This window comes from Dama dama, chromosome 8 (assembly GCF_033118175.1).
Source record: "Dama dama isolate Ldn47 chromosome 8, ASM3311817v1, whole genome shotgun sequence".
Lineage (NCBI taxonomy): Eukaryota > Metazoa > Chordata > Mammalia > Artiodactyla > Cervidae > Dama > Dama dama.
In genome coordinates this window covers 42,913,453-42,937,421 of record NC_083688.1, presented here as the reverse complement: position 1 = coordinate 42,937,421, position 23,969 = coordinate 42,913,453, and the positions used below count along the sequence as shown (strand labels likewise).

Here is a 23,969-nt window from a genome sequence, read left to right as displayed (position 1 = left end):
GAGATGAAAGCAACATAAGACAAATGTTTGTAAAACCTTCTCTGTGTTGTAAAAATGCAGTGTGGCTTTATGAACTATAATGACCACTTCAGGGATAGACAAGATCTCACATGTGTAGAGAAACTGTCAATCACATATTACAGAAGGATGAATCACTAGGATAAGATAATTTCTACTATTTTTAATTTTTAGTATGCATTTATGCAGTATGTGAAACTAAGGTATAATTTTTAAAAACCCCTGTCATATCATGGTCAACAGTACCTTTTTTTAAAAATACAAAACTGTTTGACATAGCTGTCATGACAACAAGCTAATATTTACTCTTTCTACTGTGTTAGAAGTCACAGTATCTCATAATTTAGATCTTGAAACTTGCTGATGGTCATAATGTTTTAAAATTTAATTTTTTGATGGGCTTTCCTGGTGGCTCAGTGGTAAAGAACCCTCTTGCAAGTGCAAGAGACACTGATTTGACCCCTGATCTGAGAAGATACCACATGCCGCAGGGCAGCTAAGCCCGTGTGCCACACTGTTGGGCCTGTGAGTTGCAGCTATCGAAGCCCACAGGCCCTAGAGTTGGTGCTCCATAACGAGAGAAGCCACTGCAGTGAAAAACCCACACATTGCAACTATAGAGTAGCCTCGTATCTCCACAGCTAGAGGAAAAGCCCGTGCAGCAATGAAGACCCAGCACAGCCAAAATAAAAAATAAGTAAATAAATAAAATGTAATTATTTTATGCCATTTGGGCTTCCCTTGTAGCTCAGTTGATAAAGACTCTGCCTGCAGTGCAGGAGACACCGGTTTGATTCCTGGGTCGGGAAGATCCACTGGAGAACGGATAGGCTCAGGTCAGTTCAGTTCAGTCGTTCAGTCGTGTCTGACTTTTTTGACCCTGTGGACCGCAGCACGCCAGGCTTCCCTGTCCATCACCAACTCCTGGAGTGTGCTCAAATTTTGGCTACCCACTCCAGTATTCTTGGGCTTCCCTTGTGCCTCAGCTCGTAAAGAATCCACCTGCAATATGAGAGACCTGGGTTCAATCCCTAGGTTGGGAAGATTCCCTGGAGAAGGGAAAGGCTACCCACTCCAGTATTCTGGCCTAGAGAATTCCATGGATAGTTCATGGGGTCACAAAGAGTTGGACACGACTGACTGACTTTCACTTTCACTTTGATGCCATTTATCACGCATTTTGCTTTTGAGAAGAAACCCATTTTGGAGAGGTAAGCTAGGTTTTGGGACCTGAGCCTTTTATCCTGGCAGTATTCTTTATTTGTGGAATATTCTAGTCAGAATCCCTGTAGATTCCTCACTAAACATTAGAGTCATTACGTTTTTTTTTTCTTTGATTTTGTAAAAAGTAAATGGTTCATAGCTTCATTGAGTTACCCAAGCCCCTTCACCGTGATAAGGCTATGATCCATGATGTATTGGGATATAGCCAATTGACAGTGTTGTGATAGTTTAAGGTGAAGAGCAAAAGGACTCAGCCATACATATACATGTATCCATTCTCCCCTAAATTCCGCTCCCATCCGGCTTGCCTCATTACAGTGGGCAAGGTTCAATGCGCTCTACAGTAGGTCCTTGTTGGTTATCCATTTTAAATAAAGCAGGGTATACATGTCCATCCCCAAAGGACTCATTAAGTTTTAAGAACAAAGGAGAACCTTGGAAATAAACTGTCCCAACTCTCTTATTATACAAATAAGGAAATATGTCCCAAGAGGTTAACTGACCAGCCCAGGGTTAATGCTAATATATGATGGAGGTAGGATTTCCGTCACAGGTATTCTGACCCTAAGCTCATTGTTATATGTGGTTTTTTAACTGTATTATTGGTACTTAAAGTCACTGTATAGTCAGTAGAAGAATATTTTCTGTGCATTAGGTATAAGAGAATTACAGGTTTTATTTACTGTATATACAAACATTTGATGGAGATAGGTGATATGATTTATGAATGTATAAAAATGTTTGACATCTTGTGAAAACTTAAGTTCCTAAATGTGTTATAGGATGCTAGAGATGTCTGATTTTTGTTTAAATGGTTTTTTTTAAAATAAGGAATGAATCACTTATTCTTTTATATAATAATACAGAATCAAGACAATTGTCAGTTTTATTTTATTTTATCTTTTTATTAGTTGGAGGTTAATTACTTCACAACATTTCAGTGGGTTTTGTCATACATTGATATGAATCAGCCATAGATTTACAGGTATTCCCCATCCCGATCCCCCCTCCCACCTCCCTCTCCACCCGATTCCTCTGGGTCTTCTCAGTGCACCAGGCCCGAGCACTTGTCTCATGCATCCCACCTGGGCTGGTGATCTGTTTCACCATAGATAGTATACATGCTGTTTTTTCGAAACATCCCACCCTCACCTTCTCCCACAGAGTTCAAAAGTCTGTTCTGTACATCTGTGTCTCTTTTTCTGTTCTGCATATAGGGTTATCGTTACCATCTTTCTAAATTCCATATATATGTGTTAGTATGCTGTAATGTTCTTTATCTTTCTGGCTTACTTCACTCTGTATAATGGGCTCCAGTTTCATCCATCTCATTAGGACTGATTCAAATGAATTCTTTTTAATGGCTGAGTAATATTCCATGGTGTATATGTCCCACAGCTTCCTTATCCATTCATCTGCTGATGGGCATCTAGGTTGCTTCCATGTCCTGGCTATTATAAACAGTGCTGCGATGAACATTGGGGTGCATGTGTCTCTTTCAGATCTGGTTTCCTCAGTGTGTATGCCCAGAAGTGGGATTGCTGGGTCATATGGCAGTTCTATTTCCGGTTTTTTAAGAAATCTCCACACTGTTTTCCATAGCGGCTGTACTAGTTTGCATTCCCACCAACAGTGTAAGAGGGTTCCCTTCTCTCCACACCCTCTCCAGCATTTATTGCTTGTAGACTTTTGGATAGCAGCCATCCTGACTGGCGTGTAATGGTACCTCATTGTGGTTTTGATTTGCATTTCTCTAATAATGAGTGATGTTGAGCATCTTTTCATGTGTTTGTTAGCCATCTGTATGTCTTCTTTGGAGAAATGTCTGTTTAGTTCTTTGGCCCATTTTTTGATTGGGTCATTTATTTTTCTGGAATTGAGCTTCAGGAGTTGCTTGTATATTTTTGAGATTAATCCTTTGTCTGTTGGTTCATTTGCTATTATTTTCTCCCAATCTGAGGGCTGTCTTTTCACCTTACTTATAGTTTCCTTTGTAGTGCAAAAGCTTTTAAGTTTCATTAGGTCCCATTTGTTTAGTTTTGCTTTTATTTCCAATATTCTGGGAGGTGGGTCATAGAGGATCTTGCTGTGATTTATGTCGGAGAGTGTTTTGCCTATGTTCTCCTCTAGGAGTTTTATAGTTTCTGGTCTTACATTTAGATCTTTAATCCATTTTGAGTTTATTTTTGTGTATGGTGTTAGAAAGTGTTCTAGTTTCATTCTTTTACAAGTGGTTGACCAGTTTTCCCAGCACCACTTGTTAAAGAGGTTGTCTTTTTTCCATTGTATATCCTTGCCTCCTTTGTCAAAGATAAGGTGTCCATAGGTTCGTGGATTTATCTCTGGGCTTTCTATTCTGTTCCATTGATCTATATTTCTGTCTTTGTGCCAGTACCATACTGTCTTGATGACTGTGGCTTTGTAGTAGAGTCTGAAGTCAGGCAGGTTGATTCCTCCAGTTCCATTCTTCTTTCTCAAGATTACTTTGGCTATTCGAGGTTTTTTGTATTTCCATACAAATTGTGAAATTCTTTGGTCTAGTTCTGTGAAGAATACCGTTGGTAGCTTGATAGGGATTGCATTGAATCTATAGATTGCTTTGGGTAGAATAGCCATTTTGACAATATTGATTCTTCCAATCCATGAACACAGTATGTTTTTCCATCTGTTTGTGTCCTCTTTGATTTCTTTCATCAGTGTTTTATAGTTTTCTATGTATAGGTCTTTTGTTTCTTTAGGTAGATATACTCCTAAGTATTTTATTCTTTTTGTTGCAATGGCAAATGGTATAGTTTCCTTAATTTCTCTTTCTGTTTTTTCATTGTTAGTATATAGGAATGCAAGGGATTTCTGTGTGTTAATTTTATATCCTGCAACTTTACTATATTCATTGATTAGCTCTAGTAATTTTCTGGTAGAGTCTTTAGGGTTTTCTATGTAGAAGATCATGTCATCTTCAAGACAATTGTCATTTAAATTCCTTACCCATTTGAAGCATTGTCAACTAAAGTTTAAAGTATCGTAAATAATTCATGAATTACATGGAAATCTTTAGGCTTTCTGCTGCAGTTTCTATGCTTTCTTTTTGCTCTTCTTGCATGACATTCACCAGCCAGTTTAAATACACATTAATTTCCTTGAATATTTGTGTAAAAACTTCTGAGTTTCATCATACTGTAACATATTTTAAATATAGTTCCAAGGAATCATATATTTAACTTTTATGATAGGTATGATGAATTTTTTTTTTTTTTTTTTATGATGAACTTTAAATATTTAGGCATTATTTTGTTTTACTATATTGAATTTTGAAAGGGGAGATATGAGATAATGAAAAAAATTTTAAAGCTGTCCAAAAATATTTAATGTAAAGAAAATAACGGCAAATTTCTAGCAGCAAAGAGAAGGATTCAAAACCATTTTGTTGACTTTAGTACTTTGCTAGTTGAAATCATTTTTTAAAAAAAAAATATATATATATATAAAGTTTCATTTGAGGACTTAAGGTTCTGGAAAACTTTTGATGTTGTGGCCTTGCTCATCTAATTTGTTTTCTTTACTTTTTTCTCTTTCTTCTTCACATCTACTCTTTAATATCAACTACTGTAGAAATTCATCATCATGACAGTTTTAGTAGAAACGAGAATTTAGAAGAGGAACAATGAAAGAATACTTTATGGAAAAGAGTGTTAGGAGTGAATAGACAGATGGTCAAGTTGAAAGCCTGACTTTGGGAAGCACACCTCTGGAAACACATTGCCATAGTGACTTTTGACATTGAACAAGTTTCTTTTTATTTTTTAAAATATAGATTTTTATTTACGTTGTAGAAAAATAGAGTGTGGAGGTTTCAGAGGAAAAAGAAATATAAAAGTATATTTTAAATATTTTTTACAATGCATATATATGTGCATAATATTTACATTACTACAAAATATAATAACATTATTTATGTGTATATTTTTAATGTAGATGTATTTTCCTTTACAGAATTGGAATACTACTGAGTGTTATTTTATTTTGCTTTTAAGTATTTTATATCATGAGTCTTTCCATAGGCCATCATGTATTTTTTGAAAGATTACTTTTAGTGACTTAAGTATTTCAACCCAGCAGTCCTCAAATTATGAGATCCCCAAGATCATTTTAGGGTGTCTTTGAAGTCTGATCTTAACAGAGTTTCTTTTTCAGGCTAATTTTCTTACTGAACTTTAACCAAAACAACATTATAAATGTCTGAATGTGGAAGCAGATAGGAGAGTTCATTTGTTTTCTCTTAAGCCAGACATTTAAAAAATGTGCAAAAAATGTAAAAGCAGTGCCATCCTTATTAAGGTATAGTTTGGAAAACAGTTATTTTTCATAAATACGTAATTTATAGATGCTCCTAATCCCTCTTTCTAGTATACAAGATAGTATAAATTATGATCAACTCTTGATAATTTTGGAGAGTACTGCTGTAAATTGTTAAAAATTTATTTTTAATGGAGGATAATTGCTTTTACAGTGTTATGTTGGTTTCTGCCATACATCAACATGAATTAACCCTGATTTTTGAGAATATTGCTATAAAATTTTTAACAAAATATGTAGTCATATAAATTTGGGAAATGCTACACACTGACCTCCTATGTCAAAGTACATAGTAGCATATTTGAGACTCTGAGAAGTATTGCCAGAAAGACCCCTTTTTTAAAGTTAAATAGTAATTCACAGGCATGCATGGCTACAGAACCAATACTATACATTATTTGCTACAGTATCTTTAGTCTGTCTCAATAGAGTTTCCTTCTTTTCTGAGTCATTCTCTGCTGATTCTTGAAGAATTCAAGAATATTAACTAAGTATTCCTAATAATTATTTAATTATTGCTATTATTTCTTATTTTAGTAATTTTGAGTTTCAGAGAGGAATAAATAATAATTATGTAGCATATGTTAGTTGGTCATTGAAAAAATGGGTAGTTGATTGTCATTTTAAAGTGGTATACTTCATGAGTGGCTTCCTGGATTTATTTTCAAGAGACGTGGAAATCCATTTAAGCTTCACTTCTGCTTGTAGGTAACAATTTAATTTTCTTTCTCCATTATTCTTATCTCTGTTTTTAACAGCTATTTTTAAATGCTAACAATAAGGTGGCAGACAAGAACGAGAAAGACCTTGCCAACAAATTACTGACAGAAATGAATGAGGACCAGGTATCTACCAAGCCTGCACCTTGTTTCAGCTGAAGACCAAAATCAGTCAATGGGAGCACGTGTTCCTGTACTTTTCCTCTTATGTTTTAAAGTCCACAAACCTTATCTATTTCTAATCTTGAGTAATTATTTTTGAAAATTATTTTAAAAATTAAAAATTGCTTTTATCTAAAAGATAAACATATTGAAGTCTTGCTGAGGCATATAAACAATCAACAGTATACCTTGTATGTTTGTGTGTTCTTTTCAGTTTGAGACATAAAGTACAGGAATGGGATCCCAGTTTCAATGCTATCCACCTGGTGATGACTTCATATTTTGGGGGCTTCATTTTCTAAGCATTGTGGTGTTTTGGGATCTAGGGCTTTGTTCGTGAATATGTTTGATCAGTTTTAATATCTTGATTCTTTGCCTCTTGTTGACAAATAATGGTTATAATTCAATGGACAACCCAAATCTTGGAGGAAGGGAAGAAGATGCCGAACTCTTTGAGTCTTAATTTAGCATGTTTTTCTTTTCTAAAAATTCAACTCTATATAGGTATCAGGCAGAAATATAAAATTTATCTTGGCTTTCATTATGCATTAGGTAATATAGTTTGGAAAAATCTACCTATAAAAATTGCTTTTTTGTCTTTCCTAGAATGTCTGAGAGAGCTTACATACCTGATGTCTTTTATTAACATTATCTTACCAGATGTATACATAGAGCTGCGGTATAAAAAGAGCCATGATAATCTATTATTTTCTCTTCTGGATGTGAAATATCAATTACAAACTGCTCTTCTGTATTTCTCTATCAGTTATAATTATCTTTTTAGAGGTTTACAGTTAGTATTCCTGATTAAGGCACTGTGTGCCTAGTTTTCTTCTGTAGAGTCTAGAAAAAAAAATCTTAGTTGTATGAAATTCTTTGTGCTAGTAGTTTTCACACTTAGTTGTATGCAGAATGTTTAATGAATATGATGATATCTATTATACCTGTTACATGTTTATTTTATGCAATAGTGCTTAATGAACAAACAACATCCACAAAAGTCAAGACAGCAGCTTTAAATAGCTTGCCTGAAAGTGGTAGAGGTTAGCTTACAATGACAAAGATTTAATCATTGCCCTTTTAACGCACATCATTTTTAGTGGGAGGAAAAAGGGGAATTCTATATGTGGGATAATGAGTTTCCAGTCATAGTAATATGTTACACAAAAGTAGATTTCATGGACTGGTAATTTTTACAACTTTCTAGTCCTCAAACTATGCTTTCGTGGTCGACTAAGTCCAATGATTAACATTCATGTTCAGTTTTTTTTATATCATTGATATTCCATTTTGGTTTTGTTTTCATTTTGCTCTGAATGCACTACCCTGAAATTTAACACATCTCTTCTTATAGAGGCTTCCCTGATAGCTCAGTTGGTAAAGAATCCATCTGCAGTGCAGGAGACCGTGGTTCGACTCCTAGTCAGGAAGATCCCCTGGAGAAGGGATAGGCTACCCACTCCAGTATTCTTGGGCTTCCCTTGTGGCTCAGCTTGTAAAGAATCTGCCTGCAATGCAGGAGGCCTGGGTTTGATCCCTCGGTTGGGAACATCCCCTGGAGAAGGGAAAGGCTACTCACTCCAGTATTCTGGCCTGGAGAATTCCATGGACTGTATAGTCCATGGGATTGAAAAGATTGTTGGACGTGATTGAGTGACTTTCACTTTCTTCTTTTTGATGAAGCTTAAACAGACAAAATGGAGATGGTATTTATTTTTTCTTATAGCTTTTGGCGTTAAAGATTGTCATCTAAAAACATGACAATGCTTATAGGTACACACTTTTCATTTTCTGTTCTGCCTCAAATTCTGCATTTTATGTACAAATAGATGTACTTTGTTGTTTGCAAATGTGATTGATAGATTGGTATAGGCACATACCAATTCATTTATAAATAGGGTTTGGAAAATATGGGGACAAGACTGTTTTATACACCTTATTATACATGCTAATGAAATTTTAACCTAGAAAGTTTCAAGTGTATTTTTGAAGGAAAATTAAAACATATCATGATAGCCTTCCCTCCCTTCCTTTTGAGATTGTCCATTACTTAAAAAGCATGTATGAAGCTTGGTGTTTTTTTTTTCCCCTTCCAAAGCATTTTAATGTAATGAGTGAATGTAGCCTTATTCTCTTTGACACATGGCTTATTTTCTGTCAAGTATGTAACTTGTCTTACAGGTTTTGCTGTTTCAGAAATCCATTTCCTTGGAAGAGGAATGTATTGCATGTTAAATAATTATTTTTTTCAGGTTTTCAGAGAAAAGGTTTCCTAACTGAATATAAACCTTGAATACATTTGTTAATTTCTTTTTTTTCCCTTTTCTGGTAGGTGTTTCAGGGACAGTTGGACTGTTTGGCTGTATCAGCTATTCAGGCTTTGACAGCAGTAATGAACAAATCTCCAGCTGCTAAGGTAAAACATAAGTCCTCAAGCTCTAAAAGGTTATCTTAGATATACCAGTTTTCACTATGTAATTCCCAAAGTAATATATGAAGTATATAATACATATAGTTTCACATATAAAATGAAATAGTTCACAAAATATCTCATTTTTGCATAAGAATCACTTTGCTGATAATTTAAAAGACAGATACCTATGGGCAGTGCCTTTATTCACTGAGGACTCTCTGCAAGCTCTGGAGCTTTACAACATCAGTCAGTGATTGGGAAGAGAGCAGTGGGGTTAAAATGTTGAAAGCATCATTTTAGTTGATTATTTGAATAATGCATTTACAGACTTAAAATTTATATTCTAATTTTTCTTTATTAATAAAGTAATCACCCTTTCACTATTTGGTCAGTTTATGACTGCCTACAGTTTGAACATTTTTCATATGTGAATAGACCTATCAATTTGGGACTTGTTTTTCCAGATGGCCTTGGAAATTCTACTTCTTTGTTTGTAGTCACTGATCCTCAGGATTTTCTTTCCTTTCTCATTCACTACCACTGACTCTGCCCTGCAGTCCACTTATGCTGATTTTGTGCTAGTAGTTTTCCCAGAGTACATTTAAGGATTAGTGACATCTTCTATATAAACTGGTAAGCAGAGTGCCAGGCACATGGTAAGTGCTTAATAAGTATAAATGTCTATTATTATTTTTACCATTTTACTTTCTTATCTACCACCTCTTAAATATTTCATTCTTCTTAGAATCAGAAATGAATGATCCCTTGTTCCCTAAGCCATGCTTTGAGTCATATTTCTTGCATTCCATTGGTTTTTGTTAGAAGACTAACTTTGTCCTATAAGTGTTACTATAAATAACTCATGGTTAAATTACTACTGAATAGGTTTTGGCAACTATTATAGGCTGGCATAGGAATCTAATCTCCATTTATAATAGTTACTTAAGGGAAGAATTATTTTTAAGTTCTAAGTAATTGGTTTATGAGTATAATGGATTGCCTGTACTGTATTATAAAATTTAAATCTGAAATGATGTCAAAGTTTTTTTAAACATAATTTTTAAAACTATATTATGCATTGCATGGTTTAAAATTGAAAGATTATTTTTTTAAATGCCTTTGGAAAAGAGATTTTCTCCCTGTCTTTGGCCCACAGTCAACGAATTCTCTTTTCTAGAGACAACTAATCAGTCATGCTTGTCTTGTTGAAAATCTTTTGATTTTATGATAAGTGTATATATTTTTGCCTAACTTACTGAACCAATTTATTATCGATAGGTTTTTTTGGTTGTCTTTACATTTTACTTTATGACTTTGGGTGCCCACTAGTTAAAAAATTCATGTGACTTAGAGCTTATTAAATTGAACTTCGTGCTCCAGATATTTCATACCATTTAGATACAAAGAACAGAGAGAAAACCATACCCAGTGTTTTTCTGGCCACTACTCAAAATTGCCAGGAATCTTTAATCTAGTTCTTTGAGGCTGCTGACTCCTGTTATCCCTAAAATCTCCTTATTTTTTTCTCCATTTTTATTTTGACTTCAAGTAGTACTGTACTAATAACAGAGCAAGTGAGGAAAGTAAAGGAATCTGCAAGTAATAGAACAGTTTTATAACACAATTTTTTTCAATTCCAATTGTTTTACATATTTTATAGCATTGTATTCCAGAAGGTATATGGAATCTTGATATTTAAGATGAAGACATCTGACTTAAGAAAACAGAAATATTGAACTCATGATCTTTTTAATATTGTTAATTAACTTAAATGAATATTGTTCAACATCTTTAATATTTTAACAAATTCAGTCTTAGAAAATCTGCTTTGATGTATTAATTTCTTCTCCCTTAGGAAGTATTTAAAGAACGAATTGGTTATACACATATGTTTGAAGTATTAAAATCACTGGGTCAGCCACCACTGGAACTACTTAAAGAACTTATGAATATGGTGAGGTTTTTTTAGCTTTATTAAAAGAAGTTCTGTTTTCTTTGTATCAAAGATGGTGTCTAATTTCTTGTTTCTTACGTTGCTTTACAGGCTGTGGAGGGTGACCACACTTCAGTGGGTATTTTGGGCATTAGTAATGTCCAGCCTCTCTTGCTTCTTATCCAGTGGCTTCCAGAGCTAGAATCCCATGACCTGCAAATCTTCATCTCAGATTGGCTGAAAAAAATTTGTTGTATTAACAGGCAGAGTCGAACTACTTGTGTCAATGCAAACATGGGAATTAGAATCACTGAAGCCCTTAATTCCCATTCTTCCCTCCATCGAACTTGTGCTGAGAACTTGATCGCGCTCCATGGTTCCTTGGGGAGTCAGTCAGTCAGCTCAGAAGAAATCCGTCAACTACTGAGATTGCTAAGAGTGGATGACTCTGAATTTGCTCACCCCTATACCACTCCTGTAACTCGAGCAATCCTGACAATGGCCCGAAAACAAAGTCTAGAGAGCGCCCTTCAGTATTTTAATTTGTCACATAGTATGGCAGGAATTTCTGTGCCTTCCATACAGAAATGGCCAGGGTCTGCCTTTTCTTTCAATGCTTGGTTTTGCTTAGATCAGGATCAGTTGACTCTTGGCAACGCTAACAAAGGAGGAAAAAGAAAACAATTATACAGGTACTGGTAAAAGTTATGGAATATAAATGGATCCTGTCCTAACAATATCTGCTATAATTCTTCAACAGGAAAATGCTTTTCAAAGTTTCTGCTCTTTATGTGTACAACAATTTATCTGAAGCCTCTCCTCAGGATGTACACAGTTTAATTTTAAGCTTTCATAGTAATAGTTGTACATTCAAACATTTTGCTAGTTCTGAAGCTAACTTGGACATAAAGTTCCTTCTTAAAATTATTGTAAAAGTGGAGGAAAAAGTAATAGTAAACTTGAAAGTGATTAGTGATTTCTCTGTTCAATTGAGGATGCTACTATACCTTTATATGAAGGACCTGAAAACCTATATGCTTCCAAACTTGTTACTTCAGTAACTAATAATTTTTACTATGCCTTGTGATTTTTTTGGAAGGTTATACTTTTCTAAGAATTTGACCATTTCTTCCAAGTTATCCTTTTATTGGCATGTAATTGCTCATAGTAGTCTCTTACGATCTTTTGTATTTCTGTGTTGTCTGTTGTGATTTCTCCATTTTCATTTTTAGTTTTATTGATTTGATTCTTCTCCCTTGCCTTGTGATTGTTTTTAAAGACTTTGATTCATGCTTTCTGAATCTTATTTGGAAGAATTTTGAAGATTTTAAAGTTTATAGTTTTGTTAGCAATTGCTAATGGCATTCTGTGTCTAAGGCTACTTTTTATAATTAACTAAACTAAACCTGTGCCTAAGATTTAAAAATCTGAGGCAAGGTGGAATTGATGAGGTATGACAATATAATGTAGGCCACAGCGTGTTTGATAAAGATATTCATGATGAAGTTATGGTTTTGGGTACCCCAGTGATGATAAAACTGGACAGCTGACTTCAAAAGTTCTGATAATACATATTTTTGTTAGCTTTTTTACAGGAAGTGGTATGGGTTTTGAAGCTTTTATTACCCATTCAGGTATGTTGGTTGTGGCAGTGTGCACGAAAAGAGAATATGCAACAGTTATGCTTCCTGACCACAGTTTCTGTGATTCCCTCTGGGTAAGACTTTAGGGCATCACATTTAACTTCTTGGTTCTTTCCTTTAAAGAAAAAGTTTGGTGCATGTACATCAGGTGTTGTCATCTAGTTTTTGAGAGTTCATGTTAAATTTTACTTATAAAGGAGTTAATACCATTTGTGATAATAATTGTAATTTCAGCAGTAATAATTTTTCTGCTAAAAATTTACATTGAAATGTTATGATTTCTTTCAAGTTTTCTAGAATCAAATTTGATTTTGAATTTCAATTTTAAATGAGAACAGAGGTTGTTAAAAACAATGCATTTCCATTGCTTTTCTTAAAAAGTAAAATGCTTCTCATTAGAAAAACTTATTCTAAAGAATACACACAGACTTGGAAAATGCAGAAAAGGTACTATGTTATAGTTGTGTATAGATATTTTAGAATATTGAGAAGTGCTTTTATAGAACTGCAAGCAAAATTGTTATTTACTGTAACAACATCATTTTAATCAAAATTTAGTTATGCTTAAACTTACTCTTCTACTGTTCACACAAACTAGTTATGTAGTAATACTCTGATAATATTTGTCAAAGGACTTAATGCAAGTATATGTTTTACTTTACCAGCACAACATAACCATTGTTCACATGCCTGGAAAAAGGCCCTTTGGTCAGAGCCTTGTCTATATCTACGACAATGGACAGCAGAAGGTCTCTGCCCCTCTGAGATTTCCTGCCATGAATGAAGTAAGCACATCTAACCTACTCTTTGTGTAACCAGTTGACTGTGAACTCTTGAACATTTTTCCAATTTAATATGTAAGATTCTATTTATCCTAAATATGTGCTTCTAAGTTTTAGTATTTTCTATATACTAAGATGCAATAAGTAATAATTCTGTTTGCCTGTCATCAGTAGATGAAGTCAGACTAACGTATAATAAAGAAAAACAATTCAAGGAAGAAACAAATGTAATTAATGCTTAGAAGAAAAAAAGGCTCATGACAGGAAAACCAAAGAAATTGACTAGACCAGGCTGAATGATCGTTTAATAAAGCTGTCCAAATACATGAAATATTTAGATGGTTATGATGGACTCTTTGCCATCAGTGAATTTAAAATAGTGAAGAAACTTTAGATTTTCTTTTTTTTTTTTTTTTTAAACTTTAGATTTTCATATTGTAGTTAGGTAGAATTTATTTACTGAGGAGATTCTTATAGAACATTATAAAAGTTATTTGAGAATCTTTGGATATTTTTGAAAAGGGCCTTTTCTGAAGATAGTGGAATGGATTAGATTATTTCCCAAGTCCTTCTAGAATTCCAGTAATTTCTTGTTGTTGTTCATGTCAGTGATCACTTCAGGATAACCTGTAACTAGCAGTATTATACTGGTGTGTAATTCTTTGTTTATAAATTTTAAGGGAGAAAGGTGGTTTTCTCTATTTTAGAATACAGTAAAAAAATCTTTAAAAAATACATTCATTAACATTCAAAATTTACAAAAGGATGTAAAGTGAGTTTTAAAAGTGATGCATCCAAATTCCATAGGCCAGATGTAACCTCTGTAATGTCTTATGTGTACACACAAATGCACATATCATGATCCAGTAAAAATAAACCTTTGTTTTTTTAGTGTGGTGCTAAACTTTATACATAAAGTAGTTTCATTTTAAATATGAGGATGAAGTTTTTCTTCAAATGTGTAATTTATTAAGTTTATTTGCTTCTTAATATTTTAGCCTTTTATTTCTTGCTGCATTGGTTCGGCTGGGCAAAGAACCACCACTCCCCCACCATCCCAAATCCCAGATCCACCTTTTTCTTCTCCTATTACTCCTCATCGAACATCATTTGGTGGAATTTTGTCTTCAGCCTCCTGGGGAGGGACAACTGAAAAATCAAAATTGATTACCAAATTGATATCAGCTGGAACCCAAGACAGTGAATGGGGATGCCCCACATCTCTGGAGGGTCAGCTGGGGTCCGTTATCATCTTCTATGAAGCACTGCAGCCTCCTCAGGTGAAGGCATTATATTTAGCAGGTGAGCATGTACCATCATACTGCCTAATTAAATTGAAATTGTTTTTTTCTGTTGCCTAAATTTATTCTGGAGAACATATTTGATCTGAAGAGTGTACAGTTGGCCCTTGAACAACTCTAGGATTAGGGGTGCTGACCTTTCATGCAGTTAGAAATCCAGGTATAACTTAGATTTGGTCATCTGTATATGTGGTTCCTTTGTATGTGTGGCTTTGTATTGTAGAAACACAATTGTAGTACTGTATTCTTTACTACATCCCATGGACAGAGGAGCCTGGCAGTCTACAGTCCATAGGGTCGCAAAGAGTCAGACATGACTGAAGCGACTTAGCATGTACGTACCTTTTTTTGGTAGGCATAAATAAAGCAAACGTTGGAAAATATTTCAAAGATCATCAGTAATACTTTTTGTGTTATTCTGTTAGGTCTGCCATGACAAAATACCACAGACTGGATGCTTAAACAGTGTTTTCTCACATTTCTGAAAGCTAGAATTCTAAGATCAGGTTTTCGTCAGGCTTGGTTTCCTGTGAAGCCTCTATTCCTGGCTTGTAGGTATCTGCCTTCTTGCTGTATCCTCACAGGGAGTATTTCCTCTTTTTATAAGGGGCCCTATTAAATTAGGGTCTGACTCTTATGACATCATTTGGCCTTAGTTACCCCTTTAAGTCCCTATCTTCAAATGCAGTCACATTATGGAATTTTGGGCAGGAGGCACATAATACAATCTATGATACTGCCAGTACTTTTGACAGATTTTAGTACATTGATGAAACAAAATATAAGTCTGTCTATATAGGAAATCATATAATTGATTCTAAAATCATGAGTCTTATTCAAGACTTGTCATTTTTTATAATTTATACAGTAATCTGAAGAATTCATGACGGCATTAGAATAAGGAGTCCTTTGATAAAATTACAGGCCGTTTTTGTTTGGGCCTTTTTCTCTTTTGGCTCTGATTTTAAAGATAGGTGCTGGCTGTTGTTGGATCATAACTGTTTTCAAAATTATATCTGTATTTTTGTAGAATGTTTAGGGGTTAAGCCTACAACTAGTTATGTGTATTAAATCTACAAATTAGCTTAGTATTTGTCAAAATATCTTTTTAGATTACACGGGGTTTTGAGATGAATGTCTCTGTCCATACTTTAACAGTTTGTATTAGAACCTTGTCATTATTTTAAAACTCATCAAAACATTTGAAGTTGATCTTTAATTTCAATAAATTCCAAGTTAATAATAAATCATTTATTGTAGTCATTACAGCTATATAGCTTAGATTTTGCTCTTAGTTTTTACTACATAAAATTTTACTCCTATGAATAATAATTGTTTTATAGTATTCATAATGATTATTTTTAATGGCTACATGATATTTCACTGGATTCACTATGTATGATTTAGATTGTTTATAATTTTAATATTGATAAAAGCATCAAATATTAAATATGATGAACTATTATACCATTTTTTTTTCATGTTTTGATGGATTTGCTTATGATAAGTTCCCAGATAAATATTTAAAGTGGGTGAATATTTTTATGGCTCTTAATTACATTTTACCTAATCAGTTTCCATAAGAAATATACCAATTGACAGTGTCTACCAGTAACAAATAAGTAAACCAGACTCACCACTGCTGCATTAAGATAGAATGATTAATATTGTTTCCTCTATTTTTTGTGTAAAATGGAACCTTATTTTTTATTTTTTAATCGGAGAAAAATTGCTTTACAATGTTGTGTTGACTTTGGAACCTTGTTTTAACTTGTTTTATTTTTTTTTATTTTCTTAGTAAAGTCAGTAATTTTTTTTTTTATTTGTTATTCCACTCATTTGTTATTCCATTTCTATTACAACTATTCACATTATTGATTGGTTGTTTTGCCATTTTATCTTACAGTTTTGAATTGTTTTACTTTCAATAAATATATAAACTTTGTTGTATTTTTTATTAGTTTTTGATGCTATATAAAATTTCTTTTCTGTAGCAGACTTTGATCAATCCTCTCCCGCAACTTTACTTGTGTTGGATAAATTGGAGATGACATAAAAATAAAGTACATTTTGGCTACTGTGTTTTAACTGTATTACATAAGAAGTTTGAAACAGCTAATTAAAAATTTCTTTCTGATTACACAGAACTGAGGAGGCCATATATATTCAATGATACGTGTGTCTTTGTTTGTGTGTATAAATAATTTTTAGGTCCAAACTGTTTAAGCCCTTGGAAATTTCAAGAGTCTGACATGGCTGACCTGCCTGGTAACGTCCTTCTTCACTACACTGCAAAGGTCAGAGGAAATGTGCGGACTATTCACCTAGCTGTAACTATGTTGTGAACTAAAATTCCATTTTTATTCCTTTTGTCATTTCAGTGAGTAATTGAGGAGGATGGGCTTGAATTATCATTAAAAATTGTTAATTTTTAAAAGAAAATGTGGAGCAGTAAAAATTATGTTGCAGCTCTCAACTAGGATTCAGATGTTATATCATTCCAGTATTGTAAATGGGAATGCTTGTAGTGGGAATTTGCACTAATGAATCAACTTAAATGTGAAGTTCCCTGCTTTATAAACCTTAATGGAGGTTAACAGATAACTTTAGCAATTTCGAGAGTAGCAGAAAAAGCTAATTTGAATATAACTAAAATTGTTGGTAATATAAGGGAAAATAGTGTCTTATGTCAGTGGTTTATTTTTCTGTCATTATAATTTTTGTACTAATGGGACTAAGACATTGAATTTTAAAAAAAGTAAAATATCTCTTTTGGCACATAGTGGTTTAGAATAGAAAGAATTTTAAATTATGCGGTTAGTGAATGGTAAGTTCTAGCTCAAACTTATCTGTCAGCTGACAAGCAGAAATGACCTGCATTTTATGAGTGAGTTTGTTAGAATATAGTCCTTGATTCTTTTAAAAGAGAATAGTAACACTAAACTTAATATTGTAGGCATCTTATCATTGAGTATACTATATACCTTTTAAAATTATGATGAAATGTTCCATATATAAAGTTATGTTTTGTCTTAATTTTGCTTAGCTGTTTGCCATTATTTTTCTTTTATTTTTAGGCCTGCAAAAATTCGATCTGTCTTGATTTATCTACTAATTGTTTCCATGGAAGGTTAACAGGAAACAAAGTAGTAAACTGGGACATTAAGGTAAGTTAATGGTGAACATTGGGCATCAAATTATCTAAGTTGACTGATCCTTTAAAAGCATTTGTCTTTTGAGCAGCCCTAGATTGATCTGAGTAAGTCCAGTTTAAAATATCTGCAGGTGAACAGTTTGAAGGATAAACAAATAAGTAGTTGAATGACTATTTAATTTTTTTGTAACTTAGTTATCTTTTTAAGTTATGCTGTCAGTTTTCATAAGAAAAATATGCTGCCCTCATTAATTGCTCCACTTGTAAGGTATTTAATCCCTAAAACTATGTAACAGATTTCAACCCCTCAGAGACTTCATTGATTATTCCTTTTCTCCTATATCATACACTTCTTGTCTAGTCTCCTGTCCATCAGCTTTAAACAAACTTAGATCTTTCCTCTCTGAGGTTAAAGAGTGATTTTTCCTCTTCTTCAACACACTGTCTAGCCGTCACATCTGGTTTGCCTTTTTCGTGTGCCTCATATTTATGTCTCAGCTGTATATGTTATCTTTGCTTCTGTCGAAAGGCCTCTACTTATTTTCCAAGACTGAGTTAACTCTTCTTCTCATGAGTACTTGTAGCAGTTTTTATTATTTCACTCATCAAGGTGAATAGTTAACGGTTTGTTTGCTTGATTCTCCAGTAGTCCTTAAGAACTTCGAAGGAAGGACCACTGCTTTTTCTACCAGTGCCTGACACCTGGGATATACAATAAGATCATTGACTGAGTGATTATAAACTAGTAAAAGTTATTTGGGCTAATGTGAAAGTCAGAGACATCCTATTTCTAAAATATAGAATTTCTTTAAAAGATATATTAAATAGACACTATAGCCTAAGTAAAATAAAAATAAAAGACAGTTATGTTGGAACTTGCTGGTAAATCAGCAAAGAAAACAAAACCCTTTTATCTTCTAGTCATTTAATACTAATCATAAGCTTATTGTTTCAGTGAACAGAAATCATTAGGATAATTCTGCCTGGGCTAAAATGAATGCATCAATTTGTATTATTCTCATGTTATTCATGTAATATAAAGCTTTTTTCTCTTTGACTTTGAGATAACACTTATTCTTACCTGTTAACATAGTAAGATTTATGACAGTGTGCCAGTTTATAAGTTAACTTTTGATGACCTATAAGACTGATTTTATAAGGTCAGTCCTATGGATTACTTATATAGAGAAAGCTGATTATTTGTCATACATTATACTTGAAATTCAAAGCAGTCTTTGTTGCCTTGAATATAGCTATTCAGAAGTCAAAAAGAAACAATTATCAAGAAAAAGACTATTGCTTTTTTATACTGCAGCAAAATCAAAGACAAAAAAATTTAAATGACAACTGGAAAAAAATGCTTTCCATCCAAAATTCTAGTTTACTGATTACAAAGCCCTGAAAAATCAATATGAAAAACAGGCAAAGACTAGAAAGAGATTGCTTACAGACTTAAGCTAAATATACATGGCAGTTCAGAACATTTTAGCAGTCTAATCTTATATAGCACCCACTGCATGTCAGGCACTAGGCACTTTTCTTGTGTTAGTTTATCCTTGTAACAACTCATACTTGAGTGTTAGTTTATCCTTGTAACAACTTTATCCTCATCCTTGTAACAACTTTACAGAGTGGAAATTAATATTATCTTTATCTTATAGATGTGGAAACTGAGGTCTGGGAAATAACTTGTCTAAGATATTGAATGTATCTGAATATATTTTGCTATCCATAATAGTCACTTTGAACTTAGGAGCCATTGACTCCACTTTTTTTAAACTTAGAGGAGTCAGTCATGTTTGTAAAGTAAATTCATTCTGTTTTTTCATGACTTGTTCTCCTGTTTGTTATGCCTTATTGCCTTGTGACAGTTGTTATTTCTACATTATTAATGATAATGATATCTACTTAGAGGCTGATGTTTGGATTTCTTATCTTTTGAATTTGTAAACTTTGGAAAACAGAGGTGCATTAAAAATGGTCTGGCCTGGCTAATAAACACAGGAAAAGATTCTCAATATCACTTTGTGTTAAGAGAAAAGCAAATCAAAACTACAATGAAGTATCACCTCACACCAGTCAGAATGGCCATCATCAAAAAACCCACAAACAAGTGCTAGAGAGACTGTGGAGAAAAGGGAACCTCCTTGCATTGTTGGTAGAATGTAAATGGATATAGCCAGTATGGAAAACAGTATGGAGATTCCTTAAAAAACTAGAAATAAAACTGTCATACAACCCAGCAATCCTACCACTAGGCATATACCCTGAGGAAACCAAAACTGAAAAAGACACATACACTCCAGTCTTCATGGCAGCACTGTTTCCAGTATCTAGGACATGGAAGCAACCTAGATGTACATTGACAGATGAATGGATAAAGACGCTGCTGGAATGTTACTTAGACATAAAAAGGAACACATTTGAGTCAGTTCTAATGAGACAGATGAACTATTACACAGAGTGAAGTAAGTTAGAAAGAGAAAAACAAATATCATGTATTGATGCGTATATATGTAATCTAGAAAGATGGTGTGATGACCTGTTTGCAGGGCAGCAGTGGAGACGCAGACATAGAGAACAGACTTAAGGACACGAAGTGGGAGAGGAAGGAGAGATGGCTGAATGCAGAGAGTAGCATGCAGACGTATGCACTACCATATGTAAAATAGAGAGCCAATGGGAATTTGCTATATGAAACAGGGAACTCAAACCAGGGGTGTGTAACAACCTAGAGGGGTGGCAAGGTGTGGGAGGTGGGAGGGGTGTTCAAGAAGGAGGAGCATATGTGCACCTAAGACAGATTAGTGTTGATGCATGGCAGAAAGCAATGCAATATTGAAAAGCAAGTATTCTTCAGTTAAAAATGAACAGAAAAAGAGACACAGAAATACAGAACAGACTTTTGAACTTTGTGGGAGAATGTGAGGGTGGGATATTTCAAAAGAACAGCATGTATACTGTCTATGGTGAAACAGATCACCAGCCCAGGTGGGATGCACAAGACAAGTGCTCCGGCCTGGTGCAATGGGAAGACCCAGAGGAATCGGGTGGAGAGGGAGGTGGGAGGGGGGATCGGGATTGGGAATACATGTAAATCCATGGCTGATTCATATCAATGTATGACAAAACCCACTGGAAAAAAAAATAATAATAATAAAAATAAATAAATAAAATTAAAAAAAAAAAATAAATTTTAAAAAATGGTCTGGCTTTGTCTCTCTTGAGTATTCATTATGGTGACCCTTGAGGCTGCCCTTAAAGCATATGCCCATACAAGGGTTCCTTTAGCTTAGGCTGTTGTATACCTTGCTTAAAACTTTAGCAAATTATGACCTCATACATGCTGTATAGGTATCAAATGATAAAATTGCCCATGCATCACGAGATTAATCAACTGTAGTTTCCTCTTTCAGGACGTTATAAACTGCATAGGTGGATTAAATGTACTCTTTCCTCTATTGGAACAAATCAGCCACTTTGGTGAAGGACAGATTCCTGAAGGATTGAATGAAAGCACAGTTTCTGAATTGATAACACCTGTAGAAGGAGATTGGGTGGTATTGACCTCCACAAAGGCATCAGGTATTTAGCTGAATTAATATGAAATGGTCATTGAGAAATGTGAGAATTAATTGGAAATGTCTTGCTGCCATTTGTAGCTGAAGTGGTCCATTCCTCATTTTCCTAATGGAGTTCAGAAAATTCATAATACTTCGTTCAAAACGCTTATGATGTTGACTGTACTCTTTACTATCCTTAGTTTGTACTGTTAGCAGAAATCTGCCAACACTATTAAATTTATGGTAGAGAAAATAGTTACATGTATGTATAAATATATAATATGCAGTCACTGTTTTTTTTGATACTTATGTTCTGCAAGTGACTTTTAGGATGCAAATTCCTGAGCCCAATTCCTTGTTTGTTACAATATGTGTTATGATGTAGAGCATCTGATATAAAAGTGATTAGAGTAATTATGATAATTAATGACTTGTTCACAATCCCACAGAGTCAAGACTCGAGAGAAATTTAATTGCAACATTTATCTTGATTGTGAAACACTTTATTCAAAGACATCCTATTAACCAGGACAACCTTATTCACTCCCATGGAGTTGCCGTTCTTGGAGCCTTACTTCAGAAGGTGAGCTAGTCTAACATTCTGCAGATATTTCTGATGATTATAATTACCAGTTAGTATTGAGACTTTTTCTTTCCAGTAGTTAAATATGTTTTAAAAATTATACTATCATAACTTAAGTTATATTAGTGAATATAATTTATTCCACAAGCAGCTTTTAAAACTTTCTATGAAATCACCTTATATAAGAACTACTTATCTTACATGACAGTGTATAATCTTTGATATTCAGGACCTTATATGTTAACTTTGATATCTGGGTTATTTGATCATTTAAAGACTCTATTTTAGGAATATGCTCTAGAGTTATATCAGAAAAATTAATGTTTAAATTGTTAATATTTTTCTAACCAAGATTTTTATATTTAGTAGATGTTCTGAATTAATCATTCCAACTTACAGCTTAATGACAATTGTTTAAACTGAACTTTACAAGAACCTTTTGTTTGGACTTCAGGTGCCTAGCGCTTTGATGGATGTTAATGTATTGATGGCAATTCAGTTACTCATTGAACAGGTATCATTAGAGAAAAATATGCAGCTCCTGCAACAAATGTATCAATATTTACTCTTTGACTTCCGTATTTGGAACCGTGGAGATTTTCCCTTTCGAATTGGTGAGCTCAGGCTGTTGGATAAAATTTTATAGTTTCTTTAGAAATTTATTACCACCTATGTGACTTTTATTTTAGGTATATAATTTAGGAGTAAACTTTCTATTTTAGGTCACATACAGTATCTTTCCACCATCATCAAAGACAGCAGGAGAGTTTTCCGAAAGAAGTATGGTGTGCAGTTTCTCCTGGATACACTTAGGATTTATTATGGGTACGATGTCCTTCTCAGTTTGATAATGTGTCTGTTACTTGATTGGAGCACTTAGATTGTTATGTTTTGTAGCAATTCTGATACCTTTAACTTCAGAGAGCCAGGATGTTGTGAAGGTTAAAAATGATGAACAAAGGATCACATATAAGGGCAACTTACTCAACTTTTCTGTGCCAAGGTTTTCTGCTTTGTTACAATGACAATTGTATGATTTCCTGTGTTTATTTTGAGGATTAAATTAAATGAAATAATAATGTGTAAAGCACTTAAAATTGTGTCTGCTACATAGTACATAAATATAAACTGTTTTTAACAATTTATATCTTTATTATTGCAACTCATAACTTAAAAAGGTTTTTCTTAAAAGAAAAAGAAGTCAAAGATACTATGAATTCTAATAGTTACATGCAAACATCTTCTTTTAAACTATGAATTCTTTTATATATAAAAGTTCAAAGATGTAAAAGTTAAAAATTTCAATTGTTTCTTGTTTACTTTCTGTTTTAGGAGTGATTGTAAATATAGTGAGCTGTCTCCCGATGATATTCGAACAATAAGGACTTCTTTGTATGGACTAATTAAATATTTTCTGAGCAAAGGCGGAACTCATGAAGAGATACAAAGTATTATGGGTTACATAGCTGCTATCAATGAAGAAGAACAGGTATTATGCTCTTGATAAACCTGTTCGTTTTAATAATTATGTTGCTGTATCATAGTCTTTTAAACTTATATGTATATACAACATATTTTAAGAGATGTTTATAGTGTCACATAATATTATTGTACAGTTAAAGAAGTAAATTTTATCTCATAACTGAAAGTTTAATAAACTAAATGGCAGTATAATAAAATATTTTAATTAGCTAGAAAGCAGAGCATGGAAATAGTTGCTCTGGCAATTATGAAGCCTATTTTCATAGGCCATGTACTGTATGTTTAACAAAAGTTACTAGGTAGATTTCTGACATAAATTTAAGTATTTAATAGGTTCATAAAAATTTTACATAAAGAGTAAATTATAACTATTTCTATTTTTAAATTCTTTCACATACACTATTCATTTATACCTTAGAACTACCCTTTAAGACAGTGATTCTCAATGTATGGACCCACTTACCTGAGAATTTTTTACGGAAATCCAAATATATGTCCAAATCAAGCCCTTAAGGTGATTCTGATGTATGGTAGAATTTGACCACTGACATAAAATATACAGACCAGGGATTACTCTTCCCAAGTGTACATTCGAAAATATGTGCTCAGAGAGATTAGGTGACATAACTTGAAAAGTCA

At 33.5% G+C, this 23,969-nt stretch overlaps 1 protein-coding gene across 7 annotated transcripts in view; it reads left to right on the top strand.

Moving 5' to 3' along the window:
* The window catches only part of NBEAL1 (neurobeachin like 1), a 166,285-nt gene that overhangs the window by 61,153 nt on the left and 81,163 nt on the right, over positions 1-23,969 (top strand). For 5 of the 7 annotated variants that reach the window (XM_061148970.1, XM_061148969.1, XM_061148966.1 and 2 more), the window contains 14 exons: positions 6,354-6,440; positions 8,809-8,892; positions 10,745-10,843; positions 10,934-11,514; positions 12,407-12,539; positions 13,131-13,250; positions 14,246-14,549; positions 16,760-16,845; positions 17,626-17,715; positions 21,119-21,287; positions 21,715-21,848; positions 22,303-22,462; positions 22,571-22,673; positions 23,181-23,337. In XM_061148970.1, coding sequence (XP_061004953.1) covers positions 6,354-6,440; positions 8,809-8,892; positions 10,745-10,843; positions 10,934-11,514; positions 12,407-12,539; positions 13,131-13,250; positions 14,246-14,549; positions 16,760-16,845; positions 17,626-17,715; positions 21,119-21,287; positions 21,715-21,848; positions 22,303-22,462; positions 22,571-22,673; positions 23,181-23,337 — 2,307 coding nt within the window. The remainder of the gene's footprint in view (positions 1-6,353; positions 6,441-8,808; positions 8,893-10,744; positions 10,844-10,933; positions 11,515-12,406; positions 12,540-13,130; positions 13,251-14,245; positions 14,550-16,759; positions 16,846-17,625; positions 17,716-21,118; positions 21,288-21,714; positions 21,849-22,302; positions 22,463-22,570; positions 22,674-23,180; positions 23,338-23,969) is intronic. The other 2 variants (XM_061148972.1, XM_061148971.1) reach the window with 1 other exon arrangement.